The 24,131-nt window shown below is 36.2% G+C and overlaps 5 protein-coding genes, 1 non-coding gene and 1 pseudogene across 8 annotated transcripts; 5 read left to right on the forward strand and 2 right to left on the reverse strand.

The window, feature by feature from the left end:
- Positions 1–560: 560 nt before the first annotated feature.
- Positions 561–2,870, forward strand: LOC120269959 (annotated as a pseudogene).
- Positions 2,871–4,475: 1,605 nt separating this feature from the next.
- On the forward strand, positions 4,476–8,431 carry LOC120270759 (G-type lectin S-receptor-like serine/threonine-protein kinase At1g34300). The gene is given in 5 exon segments (XM_039277831.1): positions 4,476–4,492; positions 5,352–5,421; positions 5,739–7,520; positions 7,522–7,674; positions 7,676–8,431. Coding segments are annotated over 5 exon segments (2,631 nt in total). The 3' UTR covers positions 8,285–8,431.
- Positions 8,432–8,591: 160 nt separating this feature from the next.
- Positions 8,592–9,785, reverse strand: LOC120269957 (metallothiol transferase FosB-like). The gene is made up of 3 exons (XM_039276942.1): positions 9,406–9,785; positions 8,986–9,320; positions 8,592–8,912 (listed from the first exon to the last, which is right to left on the reverse strand). Exons 1-3 carry the CDS (start codon positions 9,576–9,578, stop codon positions 8,839–8,841), a joined length of 582 nt encoding a protein of 193 aa, XP_039132876.1. The 5' UTR covers positions 9,579–9,785; the 3' UTR covers positions 8,592–8,838.
- A 2,640-nt stretch (positions 9,786–12,425) lies between these two features.
- On the forward strand, positions 12,426–16,035 carry LOC120269948 (filament-like plant protein 3). 3 transcript variants are annotated; one of them, XM_039276932.1, is made up of 5 exons: positions 12,426–12,488; positions 12,607–13,014; positions 13,582–13,783; positions 13,915–15,590; positions 15,673–16,035. In XM_039276932.1, exons 2-5 carry the CDS (start codon positions 12,910–12,912, stop codon positions 15,961–15,963), a joined length of 2,274 nt encoding a protein of 757 aa, XP_039132866.1. In that variant the 5' UTR covers positions 12,426–12,488; positions 12,607–12,909; the 3' UTR covers positions 15,964–16,035. The 3 variants fall into 3 exon arrangements, with proteins under 3 accessions (XP_039132866.1, XP_039132869.1, XP_039132867.1); XM_039276935.1 differs by having other exon boundaries at positions 13,585–13,783; XM_039276933.1 differs by lacking the exon at positions 12,426–12,488 and having other exon boundaries at positions 12,599–13,014.
- A 288-nt stretch (positions 16,036–16,323) lies between these two features.
- TRNAQ-UUG lies at positions 16,324–16,395 on the forward strand. The gene has a single exon. It is a non-coding gene; the product is annotated as a tRNA-Gln (tRNA).
- Positions 16,396–18,940: 2,545 nt separating this feature from the next.
- Positions 18,941–21,634, forward strand: LOC120269950 (chlorophyllide a oxygenase, chloroplastic). The gene is given in 10 exon segments (XM_039276936.1): positions 18,941–19,085; positions 19,203–19,445; positions 19,520–19,624; positions 19,710–19,991; positions 20,062–20,209; positions 20,287–20,471; positions 20,551–20,663; positions 20,742–20,820; positions 20,822–21,037; positions 21,124–21,634. Coding segments are annotated over 10 exon segments (1,620 nt in total). The 5' UTR covers positions 18,941–19,010; the 3' UTR covers positions 21,298–21,634.
- On the reverse strand, positions 21,307–24,026 carry LOC120269956. The gene is made up of 7 exons (XM_039276941.1): positions 23,814–24,026; positions 23,646–23,745; positions 23,452–23,572; positions 23,194–23,315; positions 22,991–23,112; positions 22,508–22,667; positions 21,307–22,009 (listed from the first exon to the last, which is right to left on the reverse strand). The coding sequence occupies exons 1-7, from the start codon at positions 23,944–23,946 to the stop codon at positions 21,895–21,897; spliced, it is 873 nt and encodes a 290-aa protein (XP_039132875.1). The 5' UTR covers positions 23,947–24,026; the 3' UTR covers positions 21,307–21,894.
- Between the last annotated feature and the right edge of the window lie 105 nt (positions 24,027–24,131).

The following is a 24,131-nucleotide window of genomic DNA, read 5'->3' on the forward strand; positions in this document are numbered from 1 at the left end:
AAATTTGACGAACCCTTCGTCGAGCCATCTCACCCAACCCACACACAACACACACGGTGGGATCCACAACTCTAAAGACCGGCCTAGTAGGGAAGGTTGCCCCCCACTTATATGCACACAATGGATCCATCTCATAGCCGATGTGGGACTAAAAGAGTTAGTTCATTTGCAATCATTACAACAAACGTCCTTGGACTCGTTTATATATATTTTATATAAAAATATAAAAAAAATGATTGTATGATATTTTCAGTTACATAATAAAACAAAGCAAAATTGTACCAATTCACAGACACTCATTGGCCAGAAAGAATAAGAAAATTTGAACCAGCATCACAAACATTGATCTATTGATCCTATACCATGACTTTGAGATCAACTTGAAAAATCCAAGATGGAACCAGAATCATAAATCAAATGCTTCCAAAAAAACACCAAGAAAGAACAAGAGGATGTAATTAAACACCAAGAATTCAGAGGCAGTTCTTGCTGCAATCTATCATCACCAACCTTACACCCATTTCCACCATCCAAATCCAAAAGCCAATTTCCCCAAAAATCCAAAAAGCCAATTTCCACCTCTCATCTCATATCCTTGTCTTCCATCTCCTCTAAATCTCTCCCTCTCTCTCCCTCCAATCACAAACTACACTACTCTTTGTTTTCAAAGATTAAAAAGTTTTAGAGAGTAGTAGTAGTAGTAGAACTAGTTATAGCAGTACTACTAACTGAAGTTCATGGCCTCAGCCATTCTTCTCAAATCCTCATTCCTCCCTAAGAAATCAGAATGGCTCAATGCACCCAAGCCATCACTGAATTCAAAACCATTGACACTAACTTTCGCCATCTGCGCAAGCTCTTATGGCGAGGAACTCATCAAGACTGCGGTATTTTATTACTGCATATAACTTGTGAAAACTTTTGTTTTTGATCACAGTTTATTTGCTGCAGAAAAGTATTGCATCACCAGGGAGAGGAATTCTGGCCATGGATGAATGTAACAGAATTCTGAATCACTGAGGATTTTAAGGGGAAGGAGAAGAGATAATCTGGAGAAGAAGATAGGGAGAAGGAAAAGAAGGAGAAGAAGGGAATTTGCCAGGCTAAAAGATGCCTTTCACTACTCATTCCATCCGGTTATATAGCAGGACCCCTAGAATGATTACATTCTAACAGAATGGCCACTCTGGCATTTCATCAAATACCTCACGTGCCAGGACCTTACCTCCTATTGTAACAGACTGTAACAACTCTCATTTACTAGAAATTACACTCATTCATCCATTCATATTCTATTAATCAGTATTGGTATTACCCACCCTTCCCAACACAAAGTCCTTAAACTTGGTGCTGCACTTTCCTTGATTCCTCCTAGAGCTGCGCCTCAAATTGTTCTTGATCTGGTCGCATCCTGTAACAATGAATCAAATGCAACTTGCGGAAAACGTCTAGCATCTATCGGCCTTGAAAACACAGAGGCGAATCGACAGGCTTATAGAACATTAATGCTGGTATCTGCTACTGGTCTTGGTCAGTATATATCTGGTGCAATCCTGTTTAAAGAAACACTTTATCAGTCCACAATTGATGGCAAGAAGATGGTTGGTGTTCATCTCACAGAACATAGTGCCAGGCATCAAAGTTGATAAGGTAATCAATTCACTTGTTCAATCATTCAGTCACTGCATTAATAAAATAAACTCATTGTTCGTGATTGTTTCAGGGTCTTATACCACTGGCAGGATCAAATGATGAATCATGGTGCCAAGGATTGGATGGTCTTGCGTCACGGTGCGCTGCATACTATCAACAAGGCGCGCGCCTTGCTAAATGGTGAATTATGACTAACTTAATTATGTTGTGGAGAAATCAATACAAAAAATTAAATTTTAGATGTTCATTGTCATACTGAAACTTATGTATCTATTGTGATTATTTAGGCGCACAGTTGTGAGCATACCAAATGGTCCATCAGCTCTTGCAGTGAAAGAAGCAGCTTGGGGATTGGCTCGTTATGCAGCAATAGCACAAGTAATATACTTCTTGATGATTTGATATCTGAAATTTTGATCGAGGAAAAGAATTATTTCTGAAGAATTAAATTGATGCAGGACAATGGATTGGTCCCAATTGTTGAGCCAGAGATACTGTTGGATGGAGAGCATGGAATTGATACAACTTTTGAGGTTTACACAAAAGGTGTGGGCAGAGGTGTTCTTTTACTTGGCAGAAAACAATGTGATGTTTGCAGGCATACTGTTGAAGCCAAGCATGGTTACTCCAGGAGCCGAATGCAAACAGAAGGCGACACCCGAACAAGTTGCAAAATATACTCTCCAACTCCTCCACAGGCGGATTCCGCCTGCTGTTCCCAGAATCATGGTAAGCATTTGTTTTTGTTAGAGTAACTAATAGTCCCATATCAATTAATTTGAAAAAAATGAATTTGAGAAGACTATATACGAAAACCTATGATATGGTTGCAGTTTTTGTCGGGAGGGGAATCGGAGGTAGAGGCGACATTGAACTTGAATGCAATGAACCAGAGCCCGAACCCGTGGCATGTATCGTTTTCGTATGCAAGAGCATTGCAGAACACTTGCTTGAAAAACATGGGGAAGGAAGACCAGAGAATGTGAAGGCTGCTCAAGATGAACTGCTTGTCAGGGCAAAGGGTAATTCTCTTGCACAACTTGGGAAATATACTGGTAAAGATGAATCTGCAGAAGCTAAAGAAGGGATGTATTCCAAGAACTACACTTTAAGTTTGCACAATTTCAAATTATACATGTATTTGCTGATGTTATTTGGTGTATTATTTCAGAAATGTTTGATTGGTAATAGTTTATAGTTGGGAAATTTTCATTTTAGTTTCTGCCTCATTGATTTACTCTTGTTTGTCTACCTGTAAAGAATGTCAGTCTGAAATAATTAATTAAGTCTATCAGTAAAATTTATGTAAATTGTTAAAAAGTGAATAAACCATAGCGTTTTTCAAATCAAAAGGCAGTTAAAAAAATAATAATAATAAACAAACAATAGGCTAATACTATAAATAAATGATACAATAACCAATGGTATGTTTATTTATTGGCACTAGATGTTTCATAGAAAATGTTTATTTTAATGAGGATCTGAAATCAAATCCCAAAGTCCATGTAAAATAAAATGGGCAAATTTTTTAACATGGCACCAAACTATGGTCTTTTCTTATTTTTTATCCAAACTTCAATTTGAATCAAAATGATTATTCAACTTTAATTTTATTTTATCAAGGTGTTACCTGAAAAAAGATGTATATGTCAAAAATTCACTCCAGAAACATACATGACACATTGTCCACTCAGCTGATAATTTCATCACATTTGCTGACAGAGAATTTATAATATCAGATTATCAAAAATAGACCGAATTCTCTCAAGTGACCATTTAGTGAAATAAAATTAAAGTTAAGTAACCATTTTGATTAAATTGAAGTTTAGACCTCAAAATAAATAAATAAAAAACTATTCAAGATAAAAAATTTAAGTGTTTGTTGAGCTTACAATTGCAATTTACGTTTGTGCATATCACCTATTTGTTGCAGAAAAATATATATCATGATCCATCCGTGATGAAATAGGGTTGGCAATCTAATGTTATTTTTCACATATAAATTTTTTTAATCAATATTTACTAAAATTTCCTCTCGTATTCATTAATTTTATAAAAATCAACATAATTTGAATATTTTGGGACAAACTTTTTAGTTCTCATGTTATATATTTTACAAAGGTTATTTAAGATTGATTTGCACCATTCATATATATATATATATATATGCCATTTTTATAATAAAAAAGAATAATTTGGTTGCTTAAAAGTAACAATTTAATATATTTTATAAAAAAAGTTAATTTATGGCAGATTTTATTTATGGTGTGGCAATTAATGGGGCCGCCTATTTGCAACATAAGTAGATGGTGACAGCTGCCTTAATTAAATACCCATAATCATTAATATTTTATTAAAAAATAGTCATTTATACATTTATATATATATATATATGATGACCAGTCATATAGAAACGATTCTAGATTTACAGCAATAATGAGATCATTAGCTAATAGTTATTTTTTATTATAAAACTAACTGAATCGTTATATGGTGATCTAACAGCTGGTGTAAGAACATCCTTAGATTCATTTTTTGAAGACAGCCCAAAAAACATATTGTAAATATATATATAGACATGTGTATATATAAATATATTTAAAAAAATAGATAATCCGTGAAGGGGATGGAAGAGAAAAGATCAAACAACATCTATAAATCCACAAAAAGAGAAAAATACGACATAATTCAAAGACTACAAGTGGAGACATAATGATATAAAAACTTTAAAAAAATAAAAAAATAAAAGGAAAAAAATACAGAAATTAGAAACAACCAGATGTTAGAAATATTCAGGGCATGGTAAACCATTTGAGTTGCCAATGAATTCTCAGCGAAGGTGAGATATTTTTTAATTGATAGAGTCATTTTCTTAAACTTGATCTTCTTTGCAACATGAGCTGCATTCACCTTGGCAATGATTATATAATTAATTTTACAAATAACAGCAAAATAAGAAAGCATTCTATAATTGAAAATATGATTATTTCTTAATAATCAAATTGACGAGCAAATTAACCGAATGAGAATGTTCTCAATACCCTATAAATTTAAAAAATTATTTAAAAAAAAAAAACGAATCTCCCTCAAAATAGAAGGAATATTTAGGATAATGCATAAGCTAGTGAAATTAATTTTACTTAGTCACTCCTTTCTAAATTGAAAATTTAATCAATTCAATCAAACAAGACATCAAAATTATTCAATCTTCTTTTTGAGTTTTTGAAACCAGTGATACGAAAGACTATATAGGCACTAATTACTTTTGGGTCAATTGATATCGGGTCCTTTGCGATAAAGCATTTGTTTCAGAAAAGACCCGAGATCAAACTTTATGTCTCTACGTAAGTTAAAGGCACGTGGATCGGTATTGACGCTTGCTCTCCCACACGTCATCGTCCCCTCGATTTTCTAGTCATTTGTCGTCTTTCTTTTAAAAAAAAAAAATATACAGGCACTCAAACAGTCAAACTTTTACCATAAAACAAAGACTACAGACTTCCATCCTACATAGTTTCAACTTTCAAACACATACCATGCAAAATTCCTTGAAAAATATCTAGAAAGAAATCCTTCACAATAAAACATGGAGTTTTTTTTTTAATTTAAATATATATAACTTTTGGAAAAAAAAATAATAATAATAAGATTTGATTTTCCAAATAGGACAGTAAAAGTCAGACAAACCCTTTAAACAGCAGACCAATTCTCATCTCCGATTTTGCCCATTCTGAACCGTCTGATCATTCTGATATTCCTGATCCAACGGTTCCTATCACGTTTACGAGTCTTCTCAACATCCTCCAAAAAGGCGGTGCTCACCTTCTTCCTCGCTGGCTCTGAAGTCAAAGGTCCTCCATTGTTCTTCTCTTGCTCTCCTCTTTCTAGCTTTCATTTCTCACATCAAAGAGCTCAAAAGCTTTGAAAGAGAGAAAGAGAGATCAAGCTCTTCTTCTCTCTATCTCCTCTGCCACACCTCATAGATCACAGAGGAACTTTGAGAGAGAGAGAGAGAGAGAGAGAAGCATCATCTTTCGTTCTCCGAACCTTAGAGACCGAAAAAGATGAGATTTTTGGGCTTCTAGAGAGAGGACAAACAAAAAAGATGGGATTTTTATCTTCTTCTCCTCTTCTCCTTCGTTTTCTTCTGGTCCTCACCGCCGCGGTGGCCGGTGGCGCCGCCACCATCTCCCTTGGTTCCACCCTCAGACCCGGCGACACAAACCGTTTGGACCTCCGACAATCAATCCTTCTCTCTGAGCTTCATCCCTTACAAAAAGAACTCCTCTTTGTTCCTCGTCGCCATCAATTACACCGGCGGGATACCCGTCTGGTCTCCGACGCCCGTCCCTACCGACGCCGCCTCCTCCTTCTCCCTCCTCTCCAACGGTAACCTCCAGCTCGTCACCGGCTCTAGATCCATTCTTTGGCAATCCAACACCACCAACCTCAACGTCTCCTCCGGCTCCCTCACCGAATCCGGCGAGCTTAAACTCCTCTCCAGCTCCTCCTCCTCCTCTTCTGTCTGGTCCTCTTTCAGTCACCCCTCCGACACCGTTCTTGAGAACCAAAACTTCACCGTCAGCAACACTCTTATCTCCGGCAACTACTCCTTCTCCCTCACCTCCAAAGGCAACCTCACTCTCCAATGGAACAACTCCTTGTTATACTATAACAAAGGGCTCAACTCCTCCTTCGCCGAGAACAAGACTTTAATTTCCCCAACTCTCGTCCTCCAGAACAACGGCATCCTCAACCTTGTGGACGCCGCCCTTCCTTCCTCCGCCGTCATCGCCTACAGCAGCGACTACGGCGAGAGCGGTGACATGCTGCGCTTCTTCCGTCTTGATGACGACGGCAATCTCCGCGCTTACAGCTCCCCGAAAGGCAGCGGCGTTGCCAACGACCGCTGGGCTGCTGTCTCTGACCAATGTGAAGTCTTTGGCTGGTGTGGCAACATGGGCGTTTGCAGCTACAATGATTCATCTCCCATTTGTGGTTGCCCTTCTGAGAATTTCGTCTTCTCTGATCCTAATGATCATACACAAGGATGCAAGCGAATTACAGAGATTCAGGATTGTCCTGGGAATTCAACTATGTTGCAGTTGGATCATACTCAGTTCTTGACTTACCCTCCTGAGTTATCAACTGAGGAGTTCTTTGTTGGCATTACTGCTTGCAGGTTGAATTGTTTGTCAGGGAGTTCTTGTGTTGCTTCTACTTCTCTTGCTGATGGCTCTGGCCTTTGTTATCTGAAGGTGTCGAATTTTGTCAGTGGATACCATTCCCCGTCGCTTCCGAGCACTTCTTTTGTCAAGGTGTGCGCTCCGGCAGCACCTAACCAGCCGCCACCGGCGCCTGATCAATCGGGGAATGGTTCTTCGGGGATGAGTGATGGAGTAGTGGCTGGTGTTGTTATTGGTGTTATACTTGGTTTGGTGGTATTGGAAGTAGCATTGTGGTGGTGTTTTTGTAGGAACAATGCCAAATTTGGATCAACATCTGCTCAGTATGCTCTTCTTGAGTATGCTTCTGGTGCTCCTGTTCAGTTTTCTTACAAGGAGCTGCAAAGATCAACCAAGGGATTTAAGGAGAAGCTCGGTGCCGGAGGATTTGGAGCTGTTTATAGAGGAGTTCTTGTGAATCGAACAGTAGTTGCCGTGAAACAGCTCGAGGGGATTGAACAAGGTGAAAAACAATTCCGAATGGAGGTTGCCACTATCAGCAGCACACATCACTTGAATCTTGTAAGGTTGATTGGGTTCTGTTCAGAAGGCCGGCACAGGCTGTTGGTTTATGAGTTTATGAAGAATAGCTCATTGGATAACTTCCTTTTCTCCGGTGAGTCATCAGGGAAGTTGAATTGGGGCAGCACGGTTTAGTATTGCTGTCGGTACTGCAAGAGGGATTACCTATCTTCATGAAGAATGTAGAGATTGCATAGTGCATTGTGATATCAAACCAGAGAACATTCTTCTTGATGAGAACTACAATGCAAAAGTCTCTGATTTTGGTCTCGCGAAAGCTTGTTAATCCTAAAGATCACAGGCATCGAACTCTGACAAGTGTGAGAGGTACTCGAGGTTACTTAGCCCCTGAATGGCTTGCAAATCTCCCGGTAACATCAAAGTCTGATGTTTACAGCTATGGGATGGTGTTGCTCGAAATTGTGAGTGGGCGAAGAAACTTTGATGTGTCAGAGGAGACAGGCAGGAAGAAATTCTCAACTTGGGCGTACGAAGAATTTGAGAAAGGAAATATCGGAAGTATCATCGATAAGAGGTTAGCTGAACAGGACATCGACATGGAGCAAGCAGAGAGAGCAATTCAGGTGAGCTTTTGGTGCATTCAAGAGCAACCTTCAATGAGGCCATCCATGGGAAAAGTGGTGCAAATGCTTGAAGGCATTACTGAAATTGACAGGCCTCCATCTCTAAAAGTGTCCGAAATTTCACTGAGTATGACCAGTGGCAACTCAAGTGTCAGTGGTGCCTCTAAGTTTGCTGCTTCGGCGACGGTTTCATCTTCCGGGGGTTCTTTTCAAGCCACCAAAGCAGTATCATCAGTTTCTGCAAGAGACTTAGAGAAGACATCGTCATCCTTGCTTGTTTCCGATCGCTTGTCTGCATAAATTTGCTTTTATGTGTATATATTTTCTTCTCAATGTGGAAGAACGTCAGGAAGGTATACTTGTTTCCTGTTACTGTTGCATTCTCTAGTTTGATTGATTCTAGTTGTGAGAATTAGTCACTGCATAAATTCACACCTCTGTTTTATACGTTCATGTACTCAGATATCAAACATTTTAGCTGGTTTATGTTTTCCAATAACAAGCTTGGAGTTTATTTCTTCTGAAATTCATACTGATTGATTTTGTTGGTGCACAAATAGACTGTCTTCAAAATTCAAGTGTTGAACAATAGAATTAGAGTAGAACCGAACCGAAAAGCATAAACATGCATTCTGTTTATTATAGAAAATCAAAGGAACCGATGATGGATGCTTATTGTGTTTCTCTAATTGATGATAAAGCAATAAAATGAAAAACAGTAAAAAAAAAAAAAAGACTTGGACTGGCAACAGAACTCCGCATATTGCATCATATCGGTAAAATGCTGTACATGCAACTTGATCCAAAACCTCTTCGGCATTCCCTTGACGAGGCAGCTTCTGCATCGTTTAACATCAGAAGGAGATGTCCATCATGTCGGTAACCAATGCTTCCATGATCACCGTCTCCACTTCATCGCGGCATTTCCCTGTGCAGCATTGTGAGAACAATTCATCAGTTTGAGTTCAACTCCGAGTTTTAACAACAGAGATAGTTTGTACCATAAACTGAAGAAAAAAAGGAGTCTTTGTTGTAAGGAAACTTCAGAGGGCACGACGAAAGGGGAAGGATCGGGATGTTCTCGCAGTTGCAAATCTCTACCATGTAACCATCAGGATCATGGAAGAAGATCTGATCGACTAGAATGCCGCCTTCTTCCACGATTGCAGTAACATACTGAATTCCCATCTCCTCAAGCTTGCGCTTCAGATAATGCATGTCAGAACACTGGAAGGAAATGTGGTTATCTTTCGGGTTTATCACTCCTTTCTTCTTCGGAATATCCTCCGGGGAATTGCATTGCAGCAGATGGATACCGACACCGTAATTGAACAGCCTAGCAGTAATACATATCACATAACATCGCCTTCAGTACGAAGATTACGCGAACTAGAAATGTGTTTGTTGTGTTTTCTACTTACCAAGCGCCGTGGAACTTGAACGAGGACGGTCGTTTGATGCTCACAAAGCCAAGGACTTCCTCGTAGAACTTTACTGATCGACTCACGGAGCTACACAAGAACGAGACATGGTTCAGTGACATCAATGGCAACACCGGTGTGCTCACCTCTTCCTCGATGATTTCCAGCCCCATCGACTCTGCTTATCGTCAAGTATTCTTCTTTGTTTTTTGCTCTTTGGTGTCTGATCAGGAAGAAGGCTCAATTGTAGGTATTAATACCACATTGAAATGCAGGGAACTCAATGACATTGTAATGGTATCAACCAGAAACTCATGTTTCATTGATCATTCAGTTTTGTACTTGCTAAACTCCATGGAATTATACATGAATTCATTGGTGAACATTCTGAGAGAGTTCCTGAGTACCTGCAACACTGTAATGTTCTTATTCCTGACATTTCATTACTGCAGTGTTATTGGAAATTTCTGCGAAACAGGAAAGATCAATGCCTTGAAATTTACATTAACTAAGTTGGTAATAAAAAAATTTACAGCATTTTGTTTTGTTGTTGTGTTTTATACATGAAAGTGGAACCACATTTTTATTAATAAAAAAATACATAACAAACATAACTGACAAATACAAGAAGAAAGCATAGCACTTGTTTCTTTCTAATTAAATATTTTTAAAAATAGCCTGCATTTTGTTTTGTAATTAAGGATGATTAGATGATTAAATTAAGTTTAGCTCTGTGATTATCTCCAAACTAGAAAATATCATTCAGTGCATGGAATCATGGAATTGTTTCATCGGTTCAAAAATTAACGTCAACCATATATATATATATATATATATAATGGGCCACATTGAGGTGTTCATCTTTGAAATTGACCATCTTTGAATGCCTTGATACACTAAAACAAGAAGAATTATAAATTATTAAATTTCTTGTGAATAAGATTAGGATTTCCAAATAATAATGATATTAATAATAAATCACCACCATTTGTTTTAACAAAAGTATAGGAAACACATGGCTAAATCACCACATTGATGGAGATTGATAAACCACAATTAAAAAATAAAATAAAATAATTATATGAGAGTGATATCAATAATATTGTATGAAGTGAAATGGACTATTTTTACAATAAAAAAATGGTAATTTTCTTTTGTCCAGGGAGAGATTAAAAGATTGATTTTCTTTACGACAAAAATTGAAATGTGATTTAACGACTTTATAAAAAAAAAAAAAAAACTATTTGCGGCAAATCCTATAAACAAAATATTTGAAATTATTTATATCAGCACACTTATTATTTATAAACTTTTAACCAAAAAAAGAAAAAATTTTAATGGCCCTAAATTTAAGTTAATGTTTAGTTTAGTATTATTTGAGAATTATTTTCACTAATAAATTATATGAACTTATTCATTATAAGATGGATGGGTCAAAATAAATAAGTTTGTGTGGCTTATATACTAAAATAAATAAATATTATTAAAAAAAAACTAAAAACAAGTAATAATTTATACTTTATGAACACCGGCCATTTAAAATAATATTCAATGAGTTGCTTCACATCTCAGTTCAAATGAGTTTTTTTTTAGAAAATAAATCTTTTGAAACTATCTTCTATGCATGTATTATATTAATCTAGTTCCTTATGGCTAAATTGTTTTATATAAATATATCATACCGTAAAGTGAACGTTTTTAATAAATAATAACCCCATGTTTTCCATTTTAATTAATAATAATATCTAATTAATGAGAATTTAAAGGCTAGAGGTTAGAGCTACCGATGCGCTGTCAAGTGGCCTCATATTTTCCATTTTAATAAATAATAATATCTAATTAATGAGAATTTAAAATTTTTAATTTTAAAAATTAAATGAATATAACCACTGTTACAAGGAGAATTGATATTTTGTTTTCGTTTAATGTTTAGTGTTTGTTGTTTTTTTTTAAGAAAGGCGATAAGCACCAGAACCCAGAATGAATATGTGGGGGAGCAGTACTCACCACCGAACCATGTCCTTGCGTAAAATGGGGATCGAATTCGGAGAATCACACTCAACACTGGGGGGCGAACACCCTACGCAAGCCGCAAGAGACCCAATGCCAATAGATCAAATGATGTTTTGGTGTCTAGTGTTTGTTTTGGTGTTGTCTTTCGGTAAATTTTTTTAATAATAATAATTTATTTATTTTAAAAAATAATATTTTATTTTTCTTTAAATAAGGTGATAAAAAATAAAATAAATATAAAATTGAAATTATAATCAAGATCTGAATGATAATAAACTTATAATTAATTTTATTAATTAATATTTAATTTATTGACATCAAATTTTCTACATAAAATATTCGTATCATTAAGAAAGGTCGGTTTAAATTCTATCTCGTGAAGGGTGGAAATGTTATAAAAGCTCAATTAATGGTGTGTTTATTCTCATTGTACATGACTTGTCTATATTTATAAAAAAATTAAAATATTTTTATAAAATATGCGGATAATTATCTTCTATGTACACTGGTAATAAAAAAATATGGTAGTGTGTGTCAGTATCATTGAAGAGATGGCAGAACAACTTAATAATATAAAGTTAATGTTTATATTTATTAAAAAAATGTACAATTTTCACATCCAAGCAATCTATCAATCACTTTCGCTTAATTTTCAATTAATAATCATCCAATTTTGGTTGGATGAAAATCATAGTCAAATAAGCTGGCTACCATGACTTTGTAGCTAATTTTTAATATAAACATGCATATCAAAAGGCTCATTTTATATTAATTAATGCCAAAAACAATTTTTAAAAAAAGGAACATGGATATTTTTTTAATATAATTGTATATTTTTTCCCATGCTCTAATTTATTTATAAATATATTTATTAATTCCAAAAAAACAATTTCTCTCTCTTTCTTTGATTAATGGGAAATGAAAATGGCGGGAGAATCTGAGAGAAAGAGATGAGTTTTGAATTGAACTCTAAAAAATAAAAAAAATATAAAAAATCAATGAAATTGAAAATTTGAAAAAGGATCTTCTTTTTGGCTCGGACCTCACAATCACATGCGTCAATCAAGAGGGTGAGATTTCGATCACATTAGCTTGAATCTTGCATTAATTATCTATAAATGATGGGGAATTTTCTGACATTCTAGTGATTTGGTCCTCTTTTTGTTGATTTAAATTCTTTAAATGCAGTGATTGGTGTTGTATTATCTGATTTCTTTTGATCTTTGATTGTTTGTTGGATCATCTCAAGATGTGAGTTTGAGAGGTGGGAACCACTGATTTGGGGGATTTTGGTGTTGGATTCTGAAAAAGTCTGGTTCTTGTTGAGTTTTGTGTGAATTTGATTGTTTTTGTTTGGGATTGGTGGAAAGGTAGCTGCTTTGTTGTGTTCTTTGTGGTTTGGTGTTGATGTTGATTGGAATTGGGGGTGTTATGAGTGAGTGCAAATGGAGGGTGAGTGTTGGTGAGGTTTGGTATGGTTGAGGCTGTGAGATGGACCGGAGAAGTTGGTTGTGGCGGCGCAAGTCATCGGAGAAGAGCCCCGGTGAGACCGAGAGCTCTGGATCCATTTCATCGGAGAGATATTCTGATGATCATGTATGCCTCTTTGTTCTTCATCATTTATTTCTTTAATTTCATCTTTAATAGTTTCAATTTAGCGAAATTTCAAATGTTATGCTGTGAATCAGAGATGTTTAAAAGCCATTTTGTTTTGGACATGCTCTTCTTGATGTGATGCAGACAACATATTTGTAGAAATGTGAATGAGATAGATTGTAATTGATCAAATTCTCATGTCATTGTTTGAGGAATAATTAGTTGTTGTCCATGTTGTTCTTGTGCAAGTTATTCACATGGTTGTTTATGTAAAATGTGAAGTACTTGCTCTCTGTATGACCTCAACACTGTTTCATTAAGAACACTTTCTGATTGTATCCTCGGCAAATGAACCCACTGCCATTGCCAACTTTTACGTTTTGATACCTTAATCCTAATGCTTTGATTGGTTTAGTTTGTGTCGATGATTTATCATGTTGTTTGCTTGTTGTTACTTACATTAGGTCTAAGAAGAATTGGCTGAATGAATCCTGATGTGTGATATTGGAGTTTAATGTTTTTCTTGTTCTCGAATCAAGAGTAATTTCCGGTGTATTGATTGTTTAGCAGGAGAATTTAAGGGCTTCTCCAAACAATGCTTCCCCGAATAGTGTTCAGTCACTGGAGGTGTCATCAAAGGTTGATAATAATGAAGTTCATGAAACTATGAAGAGTTTGACTGAAAAACTCTCAGCTGCTCTTCTGAGCATCAATGCGAAAGATGATCTGGTGAAACAACATGCTAAAGTTGCAGAAGAAGCTGTTTCAGGTAAAGATCTCCATTTATAAGAAGTGCTAATGCCGTTTGCGTGACGGAGTTATTGTGAGGAATTAAGGATGGCATAAATTTGGTGTTTGATTGAACATGATATATTTGAATTTGCGTCTCAATTATTTTAGGTTGGGAGAAGGCGGAACTTGAAGTTGTGGCACTAAAGCAACAACTTGAAGCTGCAGCCAAAAAGAACTCAGCACTTGAAGATAGAGTAGGACATCTTGATGGAGCTCTCAAGGAATGTGTAAGAGAATTAAGGGTTTCTAGAGAGGAGCAAGAGCAAAAGATTCAAGATGCCATCGTTAAGAAAGCCCAGGACTGGGAGGTTGAGAAATCTGAGTTTGAGGGCCAATTAAGTGAGCTCCGCACACAGCTGGAAGCTGCAAAAGCTGAAGTTGCCTCTTCTGTTGATCATGACCTTCAATCAAAACTTGAAGCTTCTGAGACCAAAAATTCAGCTCTTAAAGATGTCTGGCTAGCGCAATCTAAGAATCTAAAGACGAGAACTTTAGAGCGGGATTTGAGTATTCAAGCAGCTGAAACTGCGAGCAAACAACTCTTGGAGAGCATAAAAAAGGTTGCCAAACTTGAAGCTGAATGCCGGAGGCTACGGTGTGTTGAACGCAAGACACCACTCGCAAATGATCGTCGAATGGGCAGCTCAATTTGCATGGAATCTGTAACAGATAGCCAATCTGACAGCGGAGAGCAGTTGCTAGGTTTGGAAAATGAAGGAAGTTGTTCAGGTTCATGGGCAACCGCTCTTATTGCTGAGCTCGATCAATTCAAGAGTAACAAGGTTGGTACGAGAAGCCTCGCCACTTCTGTAGAGATTGAACTAATGGATGATTTCCTTGAGATGGAGCGGCTTGTTGGTTTACCAGAAGCTGATTCAAGTGAAGGAAATTCAAAAGTTGAAACTCAACTTATGCATCAGCAAATTACTGACTTGGTAGCAAAGATTGAAAAGATGGAAAACAAGAAGGCTGAATTGGAGGTGGCTTTGACTGGCACTCGGAAACAGCTCGATTCTTCAACCAATCAGATGAGAGCAGCTGAGGCTAAAATAACTGAATTGCAAAGGCAGCTGGACTTAGCAGACAGAGCCAAGCAACTTTCCATGATACAATTAATAGATGCTGAGGAAAAGAGAAAAGCATTGGAATCTCAATTTGAGTTAGCACAATCACAAGTTAATGAGCTATCCGGCAAACTCTCCCAATTGGAAGCTAATGTTGATGAGGAGAGGGCATTGTCAGCAGAACTCACAGCTAAATTAGACGCAGCTGATGAAGCTAAACAGGTTCTGGAATCTCAGCTGCTTGATAAGATCAGTATCTTAGAAGGAGAAATTGAAGAGAAGAAGGCGAAGTCTGCTGAATATACTGCTAGTGCAGGGGCTCTAGAGGCAGCAAAAAAAGAATTAGAAGCATCGAAAAAAGAATTGGAGATTCAACTTGAGTCGACAAAACTGGAAGTCAGGAAACTGCACGTTAAGGTGACCATGTTGGAGCAGGAAATTAAGGAGGAGAGAATTTTATCAGCAGAATCTATTGCCAAATTAGAAAATGCAGAAGCAGATAGAAAAACAGCAGAAAACCAGCTTGAGGTAGCTCAGCAGGAAGTTGGAAAATTGCATGACAAAATAACTTCACTGGAAAAGAAAATTGACGATGAGAGATCATCATGTGAAGCATTAGTCACCAAATGTCAGAACTTGGAAGATGAATTGTCCAGTAGAAAGCGAGAAACTGAGTTCCGGCGTGCCAGAAGCTCTAACGAAGAGATGAAGCTAAAACAGGTAATGCTACTTATCTTTTCTGATAAATGGTATCATCATTTTTCAATGTATAATTTAGCATCTTTCATTGTTTTATCATCAGGAGAAAGATTTTGCAATGGCTGCTGGAAAACTTGCAGAGTGCCAAAAAACGATTGCTTCACTCAACCGCCATTTACAACTACTAACGGCCTTAGATGATCTCATGCTTGAATCAGAGATGCCTGAACTCAATGATAGATTACCTGATCTTAGAACTGAAGATGGTAAAGAATTAAGCAACAGTGATTCTTCAGCAGATACTGAAAATTCTACAGTGCCAAATGGAAAAACTGAAGGAACTACACCATGCTTGGTCCCAAGACTCCCAACTTCGCCAGTTGCATTTGCATGAATTTGAAAAATATCCAAACAATGTTTATAGAAAACCAATAATCAGCGTATTTCTGATTTGCTGATTTTTTCAGTGCTTGATCTACTCTTTTTGAGTAAATTTACCATATATATATATATATACACACACATTGTGAATGACATGTTTGATAGCATAGCGTGATGAGTAAAGAGTGATCTTTTTGTGCATTTCTTGGAAATTTCATCAAAATAGTACAACACATTCGAAACTGTATTCTGTTTGATTTATATGGTTATGTGCACGAATTTTTTTTTTAATAATCTTAAATTTTTGTACAATTAATGAAAATTATATATGTTATATATAATTCTTTCACAAACTAGAACGACACAAGCAATGGGTTCTATGGTGTAGTGGTTAGCACTCCAGACTTTGAATCTGGCGACCTGGGTTCGAATCCCGGTAGGACCTTTTTTTCAATCTTTTTTTTTTTTTGTCGAATATCAATATTTAAATAAATTAAAATCTTTGTAAGTAGCGATGCTATATTTATTGATTTTATTCTTAAATGACTTGTCATCCATGTAATTTTTTTTTTATTTTTTATATAAATTTCAAAATTAAATTTTAAGAATCCTTGGAAATTTTAAATTTTTTAAAAAATTATAAAATCATATCTAAAATTTTCAACCCAAATACTACAAAATCCTATATCCAAATATCTAAAAACTTAAATCTTAAATAATAAATATTGAACCATATCTAAAATCTTAAACTCAAATACTACAAAATCCTATATCCAAATATCTAAAAATTTAAATCCTAAATAATAAATACTAAACCCTGAAATCCTAGTAAATTCTATGGGGTTTGTGATTTACAATTTTCGGGTTTAGGAAGAGTTTTTAATTTATCATTTACAATTAAAGGTTTAAATTTAAGATTTAAATAATAAAAAAATTTAATTAAAAAAAAACAAAAGAGAGCAGGAAGAATGACATGGATCACAACTTGGTATACATGTCATTTGGGAAACGGAAATCTATTCGGAAAATCTATTCGAAAAAAAAATATCATTACTTGTTTTTATAGGATATTTAGTTACCTCAATTCAATTCAAATGTGAAGATTCAAATCCTATATATATAGTTTGTCCATTTTTCTTCTAAAAATGTTAATCATTTATTTTTATAAACATGTAAAAAAATGGTTATTATTTTGAGGTGAATTTATTTAAATACATTTCTCAGGCATGCTTTATCAATGTTTTTTTTATATATAAATATGGACCATTGTCACCTATTAATTAAAAAAATAAAAAATAAATAAATGTGGATAATTCATAGAGGTTGCATCATCGATTTTGAATCTATGAATGTTTGTCCTCAACCATTGGATAGAAATCCAACAATTTTCGATCATCCTGTCACAATGATTTGTCCCATCTATTTCATGAGAGTGTAATTTTAATGGCCACTGTGGATGATACTGTTATTTTCTCTCTTCACATCCAATTTTTTTGTCTCTCTCATCTATTTTTTCTCTCTTCCTTTTTAATATTTAGAAATATTTCAGGAACGTTCAAGATGACTTATTGTTTATATAACCCCCAATTATTATTTTGAAAGGAATTTTAACTGTCAAATTCTCATGTTAGGAAAAAATAAATTAGTATTCTTCTAGTATAGAAAAGCTTTTTATCAATGAATTCAAACAGGCAGAAATCACTATAAATATAATCTAATAAAATATAAAAAGTAAATATCATTTGCTTATAGCCTTACGTTAAACCAAAATAAATTATTATGAAAATATACCAATACATGTATATATATATATATATATATATATATATTTGAGATGAGGGGGTGTTTAGTGAAGGGGTGAGAGGGGGTGACTCGCTGCAGTGGCGGAGAAGGCGGACAATTGCCCCTGATAATTTTGAGAATTAGTTAATTTAATATTAATTAAATTAATTGATGTCCTAATTATTTACATCTAGTTTACAATTGACTCCTTAGCTTTTTACTAACTAAAAATAAAAGGAGACTAGTCTCATCCAATGATGAAAACTGTGATTTCTGTTTAATTAGAAATTAAATTTATTTATTTATGTATTTATTTAATGTCTTAAATTTAGTTTTAATTTTACCAATTTCAACTGTATTTGTGGAGAGGGTTTTGTCTACAATGAAGATTATAAAAACTAATTAGTGATCAATTGTTGCTTAGTGACATACATTGAGAAAAAATATCTTTGATTATATTGATATATAATGAAACAATCATTCATTATTTTCAAAATATTAAAACTCTGAATTTGCTTTGTTGGTGATTTGTAGTGTAAAAGACTTATTTAAAAAATGATTATTAATTTTGATTATAGCTGAACTTTTATTTATTAAAAGATTCAAATGCCCTTTACTCTATAAGTTATTAAATCGAGATAACAGATAATGCCCAACATTACATAAGTATCGAAACGTTCGTGAGATCATCTCAAAGCCCCGATCTAGTGTAAATCGAATGTATCACGTGAAAATGCTGGGCTCTCGACTATGAGATCGTGAAATCATCTCTGAAAAGCACCAACTCTAAGTATGTGGAAAATTGCCAAATTTCCTTAGGCACCATTTGATTAATTAATTATTTTAGCAGGGGTATGTGAGCAAAAGACCCATAAAATTAAACTATTAAATTTTTTTTAAAAAAATCTAAATGAAGCCAAGATTGATCGGGATAGTCCTCGAATGGAAACGCTCCGAAGTAAGAGCTCAAGATATCGAGGCATCCACGTGGCAAGATACCCCAAAGCACGGGCCCCGGGCCCACAAGCTCGTGTGGATTGTGTGTTATCCACGTCAGCACCAGCACCGTCTCTTGTCGTACACGTGGCATCAATTGGAAGGCTCACTTAGATCGCGTCGAACACCCGCCTCTTATCATTAAACCAATCCTCAACCAAAAGAAAACATATATATATATATATATATATTAAAATTAATAAATAAAAAACTCCATTTTTTATTTCATTTTAATTCCATTTTCTTTTTTTCTCTCTCATCTTCTTCTCTTCTCCGACCTCCATGACTAGCGTTGCAGCTCTTACTTTGCTCCCAATCTCCATTTGCAGGCCTTCATCCAGATCTTATTCCAAGAAGGTGAGAATTTTTCATCCAATTTGCTGATAATTTTGTGTTTTTTCATCTTTTTTTTGTTAGATAGGGAAAAAAAAAAAAAGGTTTTAATTGAGGTTTTTGGGTTTTGGGATGGTTTAGGGTTGTCAGAATAAGGATGCATTTAGGGTTTGGGCTGTATTTGGGGAAGAAGGGGGAGGATTGGAGAAGAAGGGCAATTGGGGAGCAATTTTCAATGTGGAAGATCCTAGGGCAAGAGTTCATCCATCAAAAGGTAAGATTTTGGATGTGAATCAAGCTTTGGAGGTTGCTAGGTTTGATATACAGTACCTGGATTGGAGAGCTCGCCAGGATGTGCTCACAATTATGCTTCTCCATGACAAGGTTCTTGGCATTCTCTTATTACATGTCTCTAATTTCCTCTCCATAGTTTCCAGTATTGAGGTTTTGGTGTTCAGGTAGTAGAAGTTCTTAATCCATTGGCACGTGAATACAAATCAATTGGAACAATGAAGAAGGATCTTGCTGGATTGCAAGATGAACTTGCGAGAGCTCATCGGCAGGTCTTGAATTGTTTTTTCATGTATCTCAATCTGTTAATCTGTATGAAATTTGATAGTTAACTCATTGATTGATACTTGTTATTAGGTCCATATTTCAGAAGCCAGGGTATCAACTGCATTGGATAAGTTAGCTTACATGGAAACTTTGGTGAATGATCGACTACTGCAGGAGAGGAATTCGAATGAATCTAGTTCCGATAGTGCACTGTCGCCTCCGAGCACATCTTCGATATCAACTGAGGTCTCTAGAGTTAAATCACATCGAAGAGGTCTAAATGTGTCTGGTCCTGTCCAGCCTTATCATCCTAGCTTGAAGAACTTTTGGTATCCTGTCGCCTTTTCTAGTGATCTGAAAGAAGATACAATGGTAATCAAGTCTCAGTAAATGAGTTCAAATGAAATTTCTGATTTTGAATGATCTCGTGTTGTTGTTGTAGATACCTATAGATTGTTTTGAAGAACCATGGGTGATTTTTCGGGGAAGAGATGGGAATCCCGGGTGTGTTCAGAATACATGTGCTCATAGAGCTTGCCCTCTTCATCTTGGATCTGTGAATGAGGGCCGAATACAATGTCCATACCATGGTAAGTTTTCTGACTCAAGAAATGTAGATGTGGAAGCACGGTTAAAGCAGATAAGTTATTGTTCAATAAATTCTCAGGGTGGGAGTACTCAACCGATGGAAAGTGTGAGAAAATGCCATCAACCCGAATGCTTGATGTGAGAATTCGATCCCTGCCGTGCTTTGAACAAGAAGGAATGGTGTGGATATGGCCTGGCGATGCTCCTCCATCGCCGAGCCTTCCTTCTTTGCTACCTCCACCCGGATTTCAAATTCATGCTGAGGTGAAACATTATGCTTTCATCTTCATACCATGCAAAAAATTTAAGATATCTGCATCGAATCTCATGTTTAATTGAACAGATTGTGATGGAGCTTCCAATTGAGCACGGGCTTCTTTTGGACAATCTCTTAGACCTTGCACATGCTCCTTTTACTCACACCTCCACTTTCGCCAAAGGATGGAGTGTCCCGAGGTCTGTGTGTTTTATTTGAACATGTTCCTAGTCTTAGATTTTAAGTTCATTCAATCTGACAAAAATGAGAACTTTCAGTTTGGTGAAGTTCCTCACACCAGCATCAGGACTTCAAGGGTACTGGGATCCTTATCCGATAGACATGGAATTCCGCCCTGCCATGCATTGTACTCTCTACAATTGGAATCTCAAAGCCGGGAAAACTGGAGGGGCAGAACACTAGGGAATGCTCGACACATTTGCATCAGCTTCATGTCTGCTTACCCTCCTCGAGACAGAAGACACGATTATTATACAGAATGTCTCTGGATTTCGCCCCAGTTCTTAAGCATGTCCCTTTTATGCATCTCTTGTGGAGGTATTTTGCCGAGAAGGTCAGTTTCATACTCTCTTTGTTTTTAACTGCTGTATATCTGTCGCATATAGAGTGTTAACAATTTGTCGGAATTCTGAGCTTCAGGTGTTAAATGAGGACCTTAGACTAGTCGTAGGGCAGCAGGAAAGGATGATCAATGGAGCTAATGTTTGGAACTGGCCAGTATCTTATGACAAGCTTGGGGTGCGGTATCGGTTGTGGAGAGAGTCGCTTGAAAGTGGCACCAAGCAATTCCCGTTTGCTAAACAAGACAAGTAACCGAGTTTTTTTTTTTCTCCGGTCGAGTATCAGCAAACATAGCTGCTGCTGAGTTTTATCGTCTTCATCCTAATTCTTTTGAGGTTTCAATGAATGCATGTTTTTGAGGTGCTATTGATATATGTTCAAGATCCTGATAGCATTCAGAAAAGTCACTGGCTGGGAGTTCTCATTTTCCAAGCTGAAAAGATGCAGGACTTCCCCACTTTGTAACATTAGATTTGTACACTACATTCATAATAAGCTCAAGGCACGCAAGTTGGTGTGTCTACCTCTTTTCTTCTCTTTCATGTACAGTGCTGACCTTTTGGGTTCATGGTTTGTTTCCCCTCTTTAATCCCTGTGTATGTAGACAAGCTTTAATTCAAATGAAATTCAATATTAGTCTATGCATCATTTTGACTAATCAGCTGTTTGATCCAAAGAACAGGTTCATTGGAAAAAACCAATTTAGTATAGAAACTCTTCATTTTCACTTCTTTACAAGAGGCAACGACGATGATCTTATGATTTACAATAGGCAACTATACGGGAATTTGCATGTCATGCGTATGTGTGTTTCGTATGCTAATAATACAGTTTGTCTATAGTGAACAATTAACTCTCAGTAGCAGTTGCAACAGTAGAGTACTCGCACGCCATCCCTTCTTGCTTGATCCGGCCATCTTTGATTCTGACCCACTCAACGCGCCAAGTTTCTAGCAAACTCTTCCTGCAAAATCGACATTTGCATGAAACTCTTGGAGAGTTGCATGTAGCAAATAAAAGGTAACTGTGGCATGATTTACATAAGACAAGCAGCAATTTTCACCCGAGTAATAATTCAGTGAAGTGCCACTTTAGCTAATTCAGTGAAGTGCCAATTCATCTCATTAACATTCAATCAGTCCCTTTTAACATAATTCGAGAAAATTTGCACCATTTAATGTTAAGTTCGGTGTCGACGAGCAGATTTGTCCATTAACCTAAGAATAGTCACTGAATTACTCAGTTATATTCATGTAACACCAAACTATTTTAAAGTACAGTCCAACAGAGAAACCTTACTGTCAGAGTAGTTCATTCACCAAAAACTAAGTGTATACTGGTTCAGTATGTCTGCTGAAAATGATATCATCACAAAAGAGCATGGCACAAGCATACGTAAATCAATATTTGTTCTATGTATGGATGTCTATGTGCTCAAACAGTACATGTTAAGAAAGCAAACCTCTCAGATTCAGCATTTCTCTTTGCAAGCATGAGTGTTAAGAAAACAGGAACCATTGCAGCGCATAGGTGCTTAAGGGTATGACCACTGACACTATGGTGCATCCATTTGTAAATCGGCTTATCTGCAGCCTCTTCAACTTTTGCTAAAAGGTAAAATCCTGCAAACGCTGAATGTCAATATCCAGATTCTTGGCTGCCGTATGATAATCATGCATTTACACTCAATAAAAGAATAGATTAAGAGCACAGTATGATAGACACTATAAGATCTTGCTTTTCTTTCAAGTTTCAACCAACTCACTTTCAATAGCACACAAATAGTAAACTATACATCTATCAGCAAAGTCATTTGTAATACATGATGGTTCTTGTGTTTCAATAATTTAAACTCATCTACTAACAATGGACAGCAATATGATGAACATATCCCCAAAAATCAACCAATGGATCATAAAAGAAGAGAGTCGGATTGATTACAGACCAGCCGCCCATAGCCAATATGAAGAATGAGAATACATTGGCGGCAGAATTATAGCCATCAGAGGTATAATAATGCAAGGTACAAACTGAACAGCTGCATACAGGCGAAGATCATCAAAAAATCTGCAGAATAACAAACATCAAAACCTGATGCAACAGGAACAGAAGATGATAATCAAAGAACTACAAAATTAGTATGCTTGCCTCCAATACAAAATGCTCAGTATACCCGCCATGACCAGAGGAATAAGCGATGTCCTTCCAGTCCTCTCATCAATCCTTTCAATGATGAAGATTGCCACAATGGATGTGAAGGCAATAGTCATCTACAATGACAAAATTTTCATAAATCAGAGACATCATAATCCAATAAATCAACACAAAATGTGAAGCAAGAGACTGAGTATTAGACAATAAAACAAAGTTCGATTTTTTACAATTTCAAAAGCAATAGAGCTCTACCGGCAAGCGATCCCAGACAAGACGAGCATCATTTGGCATGAGATGGTAATAAGATGAACCAAAAGCAACAGCAGCCACACCAACAAAGAAGCATGACCAACCCCAGAGCTCCCCTTCCAAACTTTTCATAATAAAAAAAAACATATAAATCAAACCCTAATCTCTTCCACCAAAAGAGGTCAATTGAAGACAACCTGAGTCTAAAGTAGTTTCCATAATGGCAAAGCACAAGCCCAACGAGTCCCACAACGAGAAAAGGGAAATTGGAAATCACATTCAAGGTATTAGGAATCCCTGAGGAAATTGGATTGAGAAATCATGCCAAAGCCCTAAAAAAATCAAATTGGAGAATTTGACGTTACCGAGAAAGAGCGTGCGTTGATCGGCGAAGTCATGGTACTCCTGAGACTGAGGGATTGCTGGAGTGACGATCATCAACACTACAAATATCACGATCGCTGCTACCCATCCAAAAGCTCTCCTTTTCGACGCCATTGATGCTCTCTCTCTCCTCCCAAGTCTTCGATCTCTTTCTCTAAGCCCTAAAAAAAATTCTAATTTTACTCCCTAAATTTCTGAATTTTATTTTCAGCTTTTATAGGGGGGTTAATTAGAAAAAGACATCCATAATTGAGTTTTCTTGTTAAATTTCCTATATTACCCTCAGAGAATCTTGGTCA

This window comes from Dioscorea cayenensis, chromosome 10 (genome assembly GCF_009730915.1).
Source record: "Dioscorea cayenensis subsp. rotundata cultivar TDr96_F1 chromosome 10, TDr96_F1_v2_PseudoChromosome.rev07_lg8_w22 25.fasta, whole genome shotgun sequence".
Classification (NCBI taxonomy): Eukaryota; Viridiplantae; Streptophyta; class Magnoliopsida; order Dioscoreales; family Dioscoreaceae; genus Dioscorea; species Dioscorea cayenensis.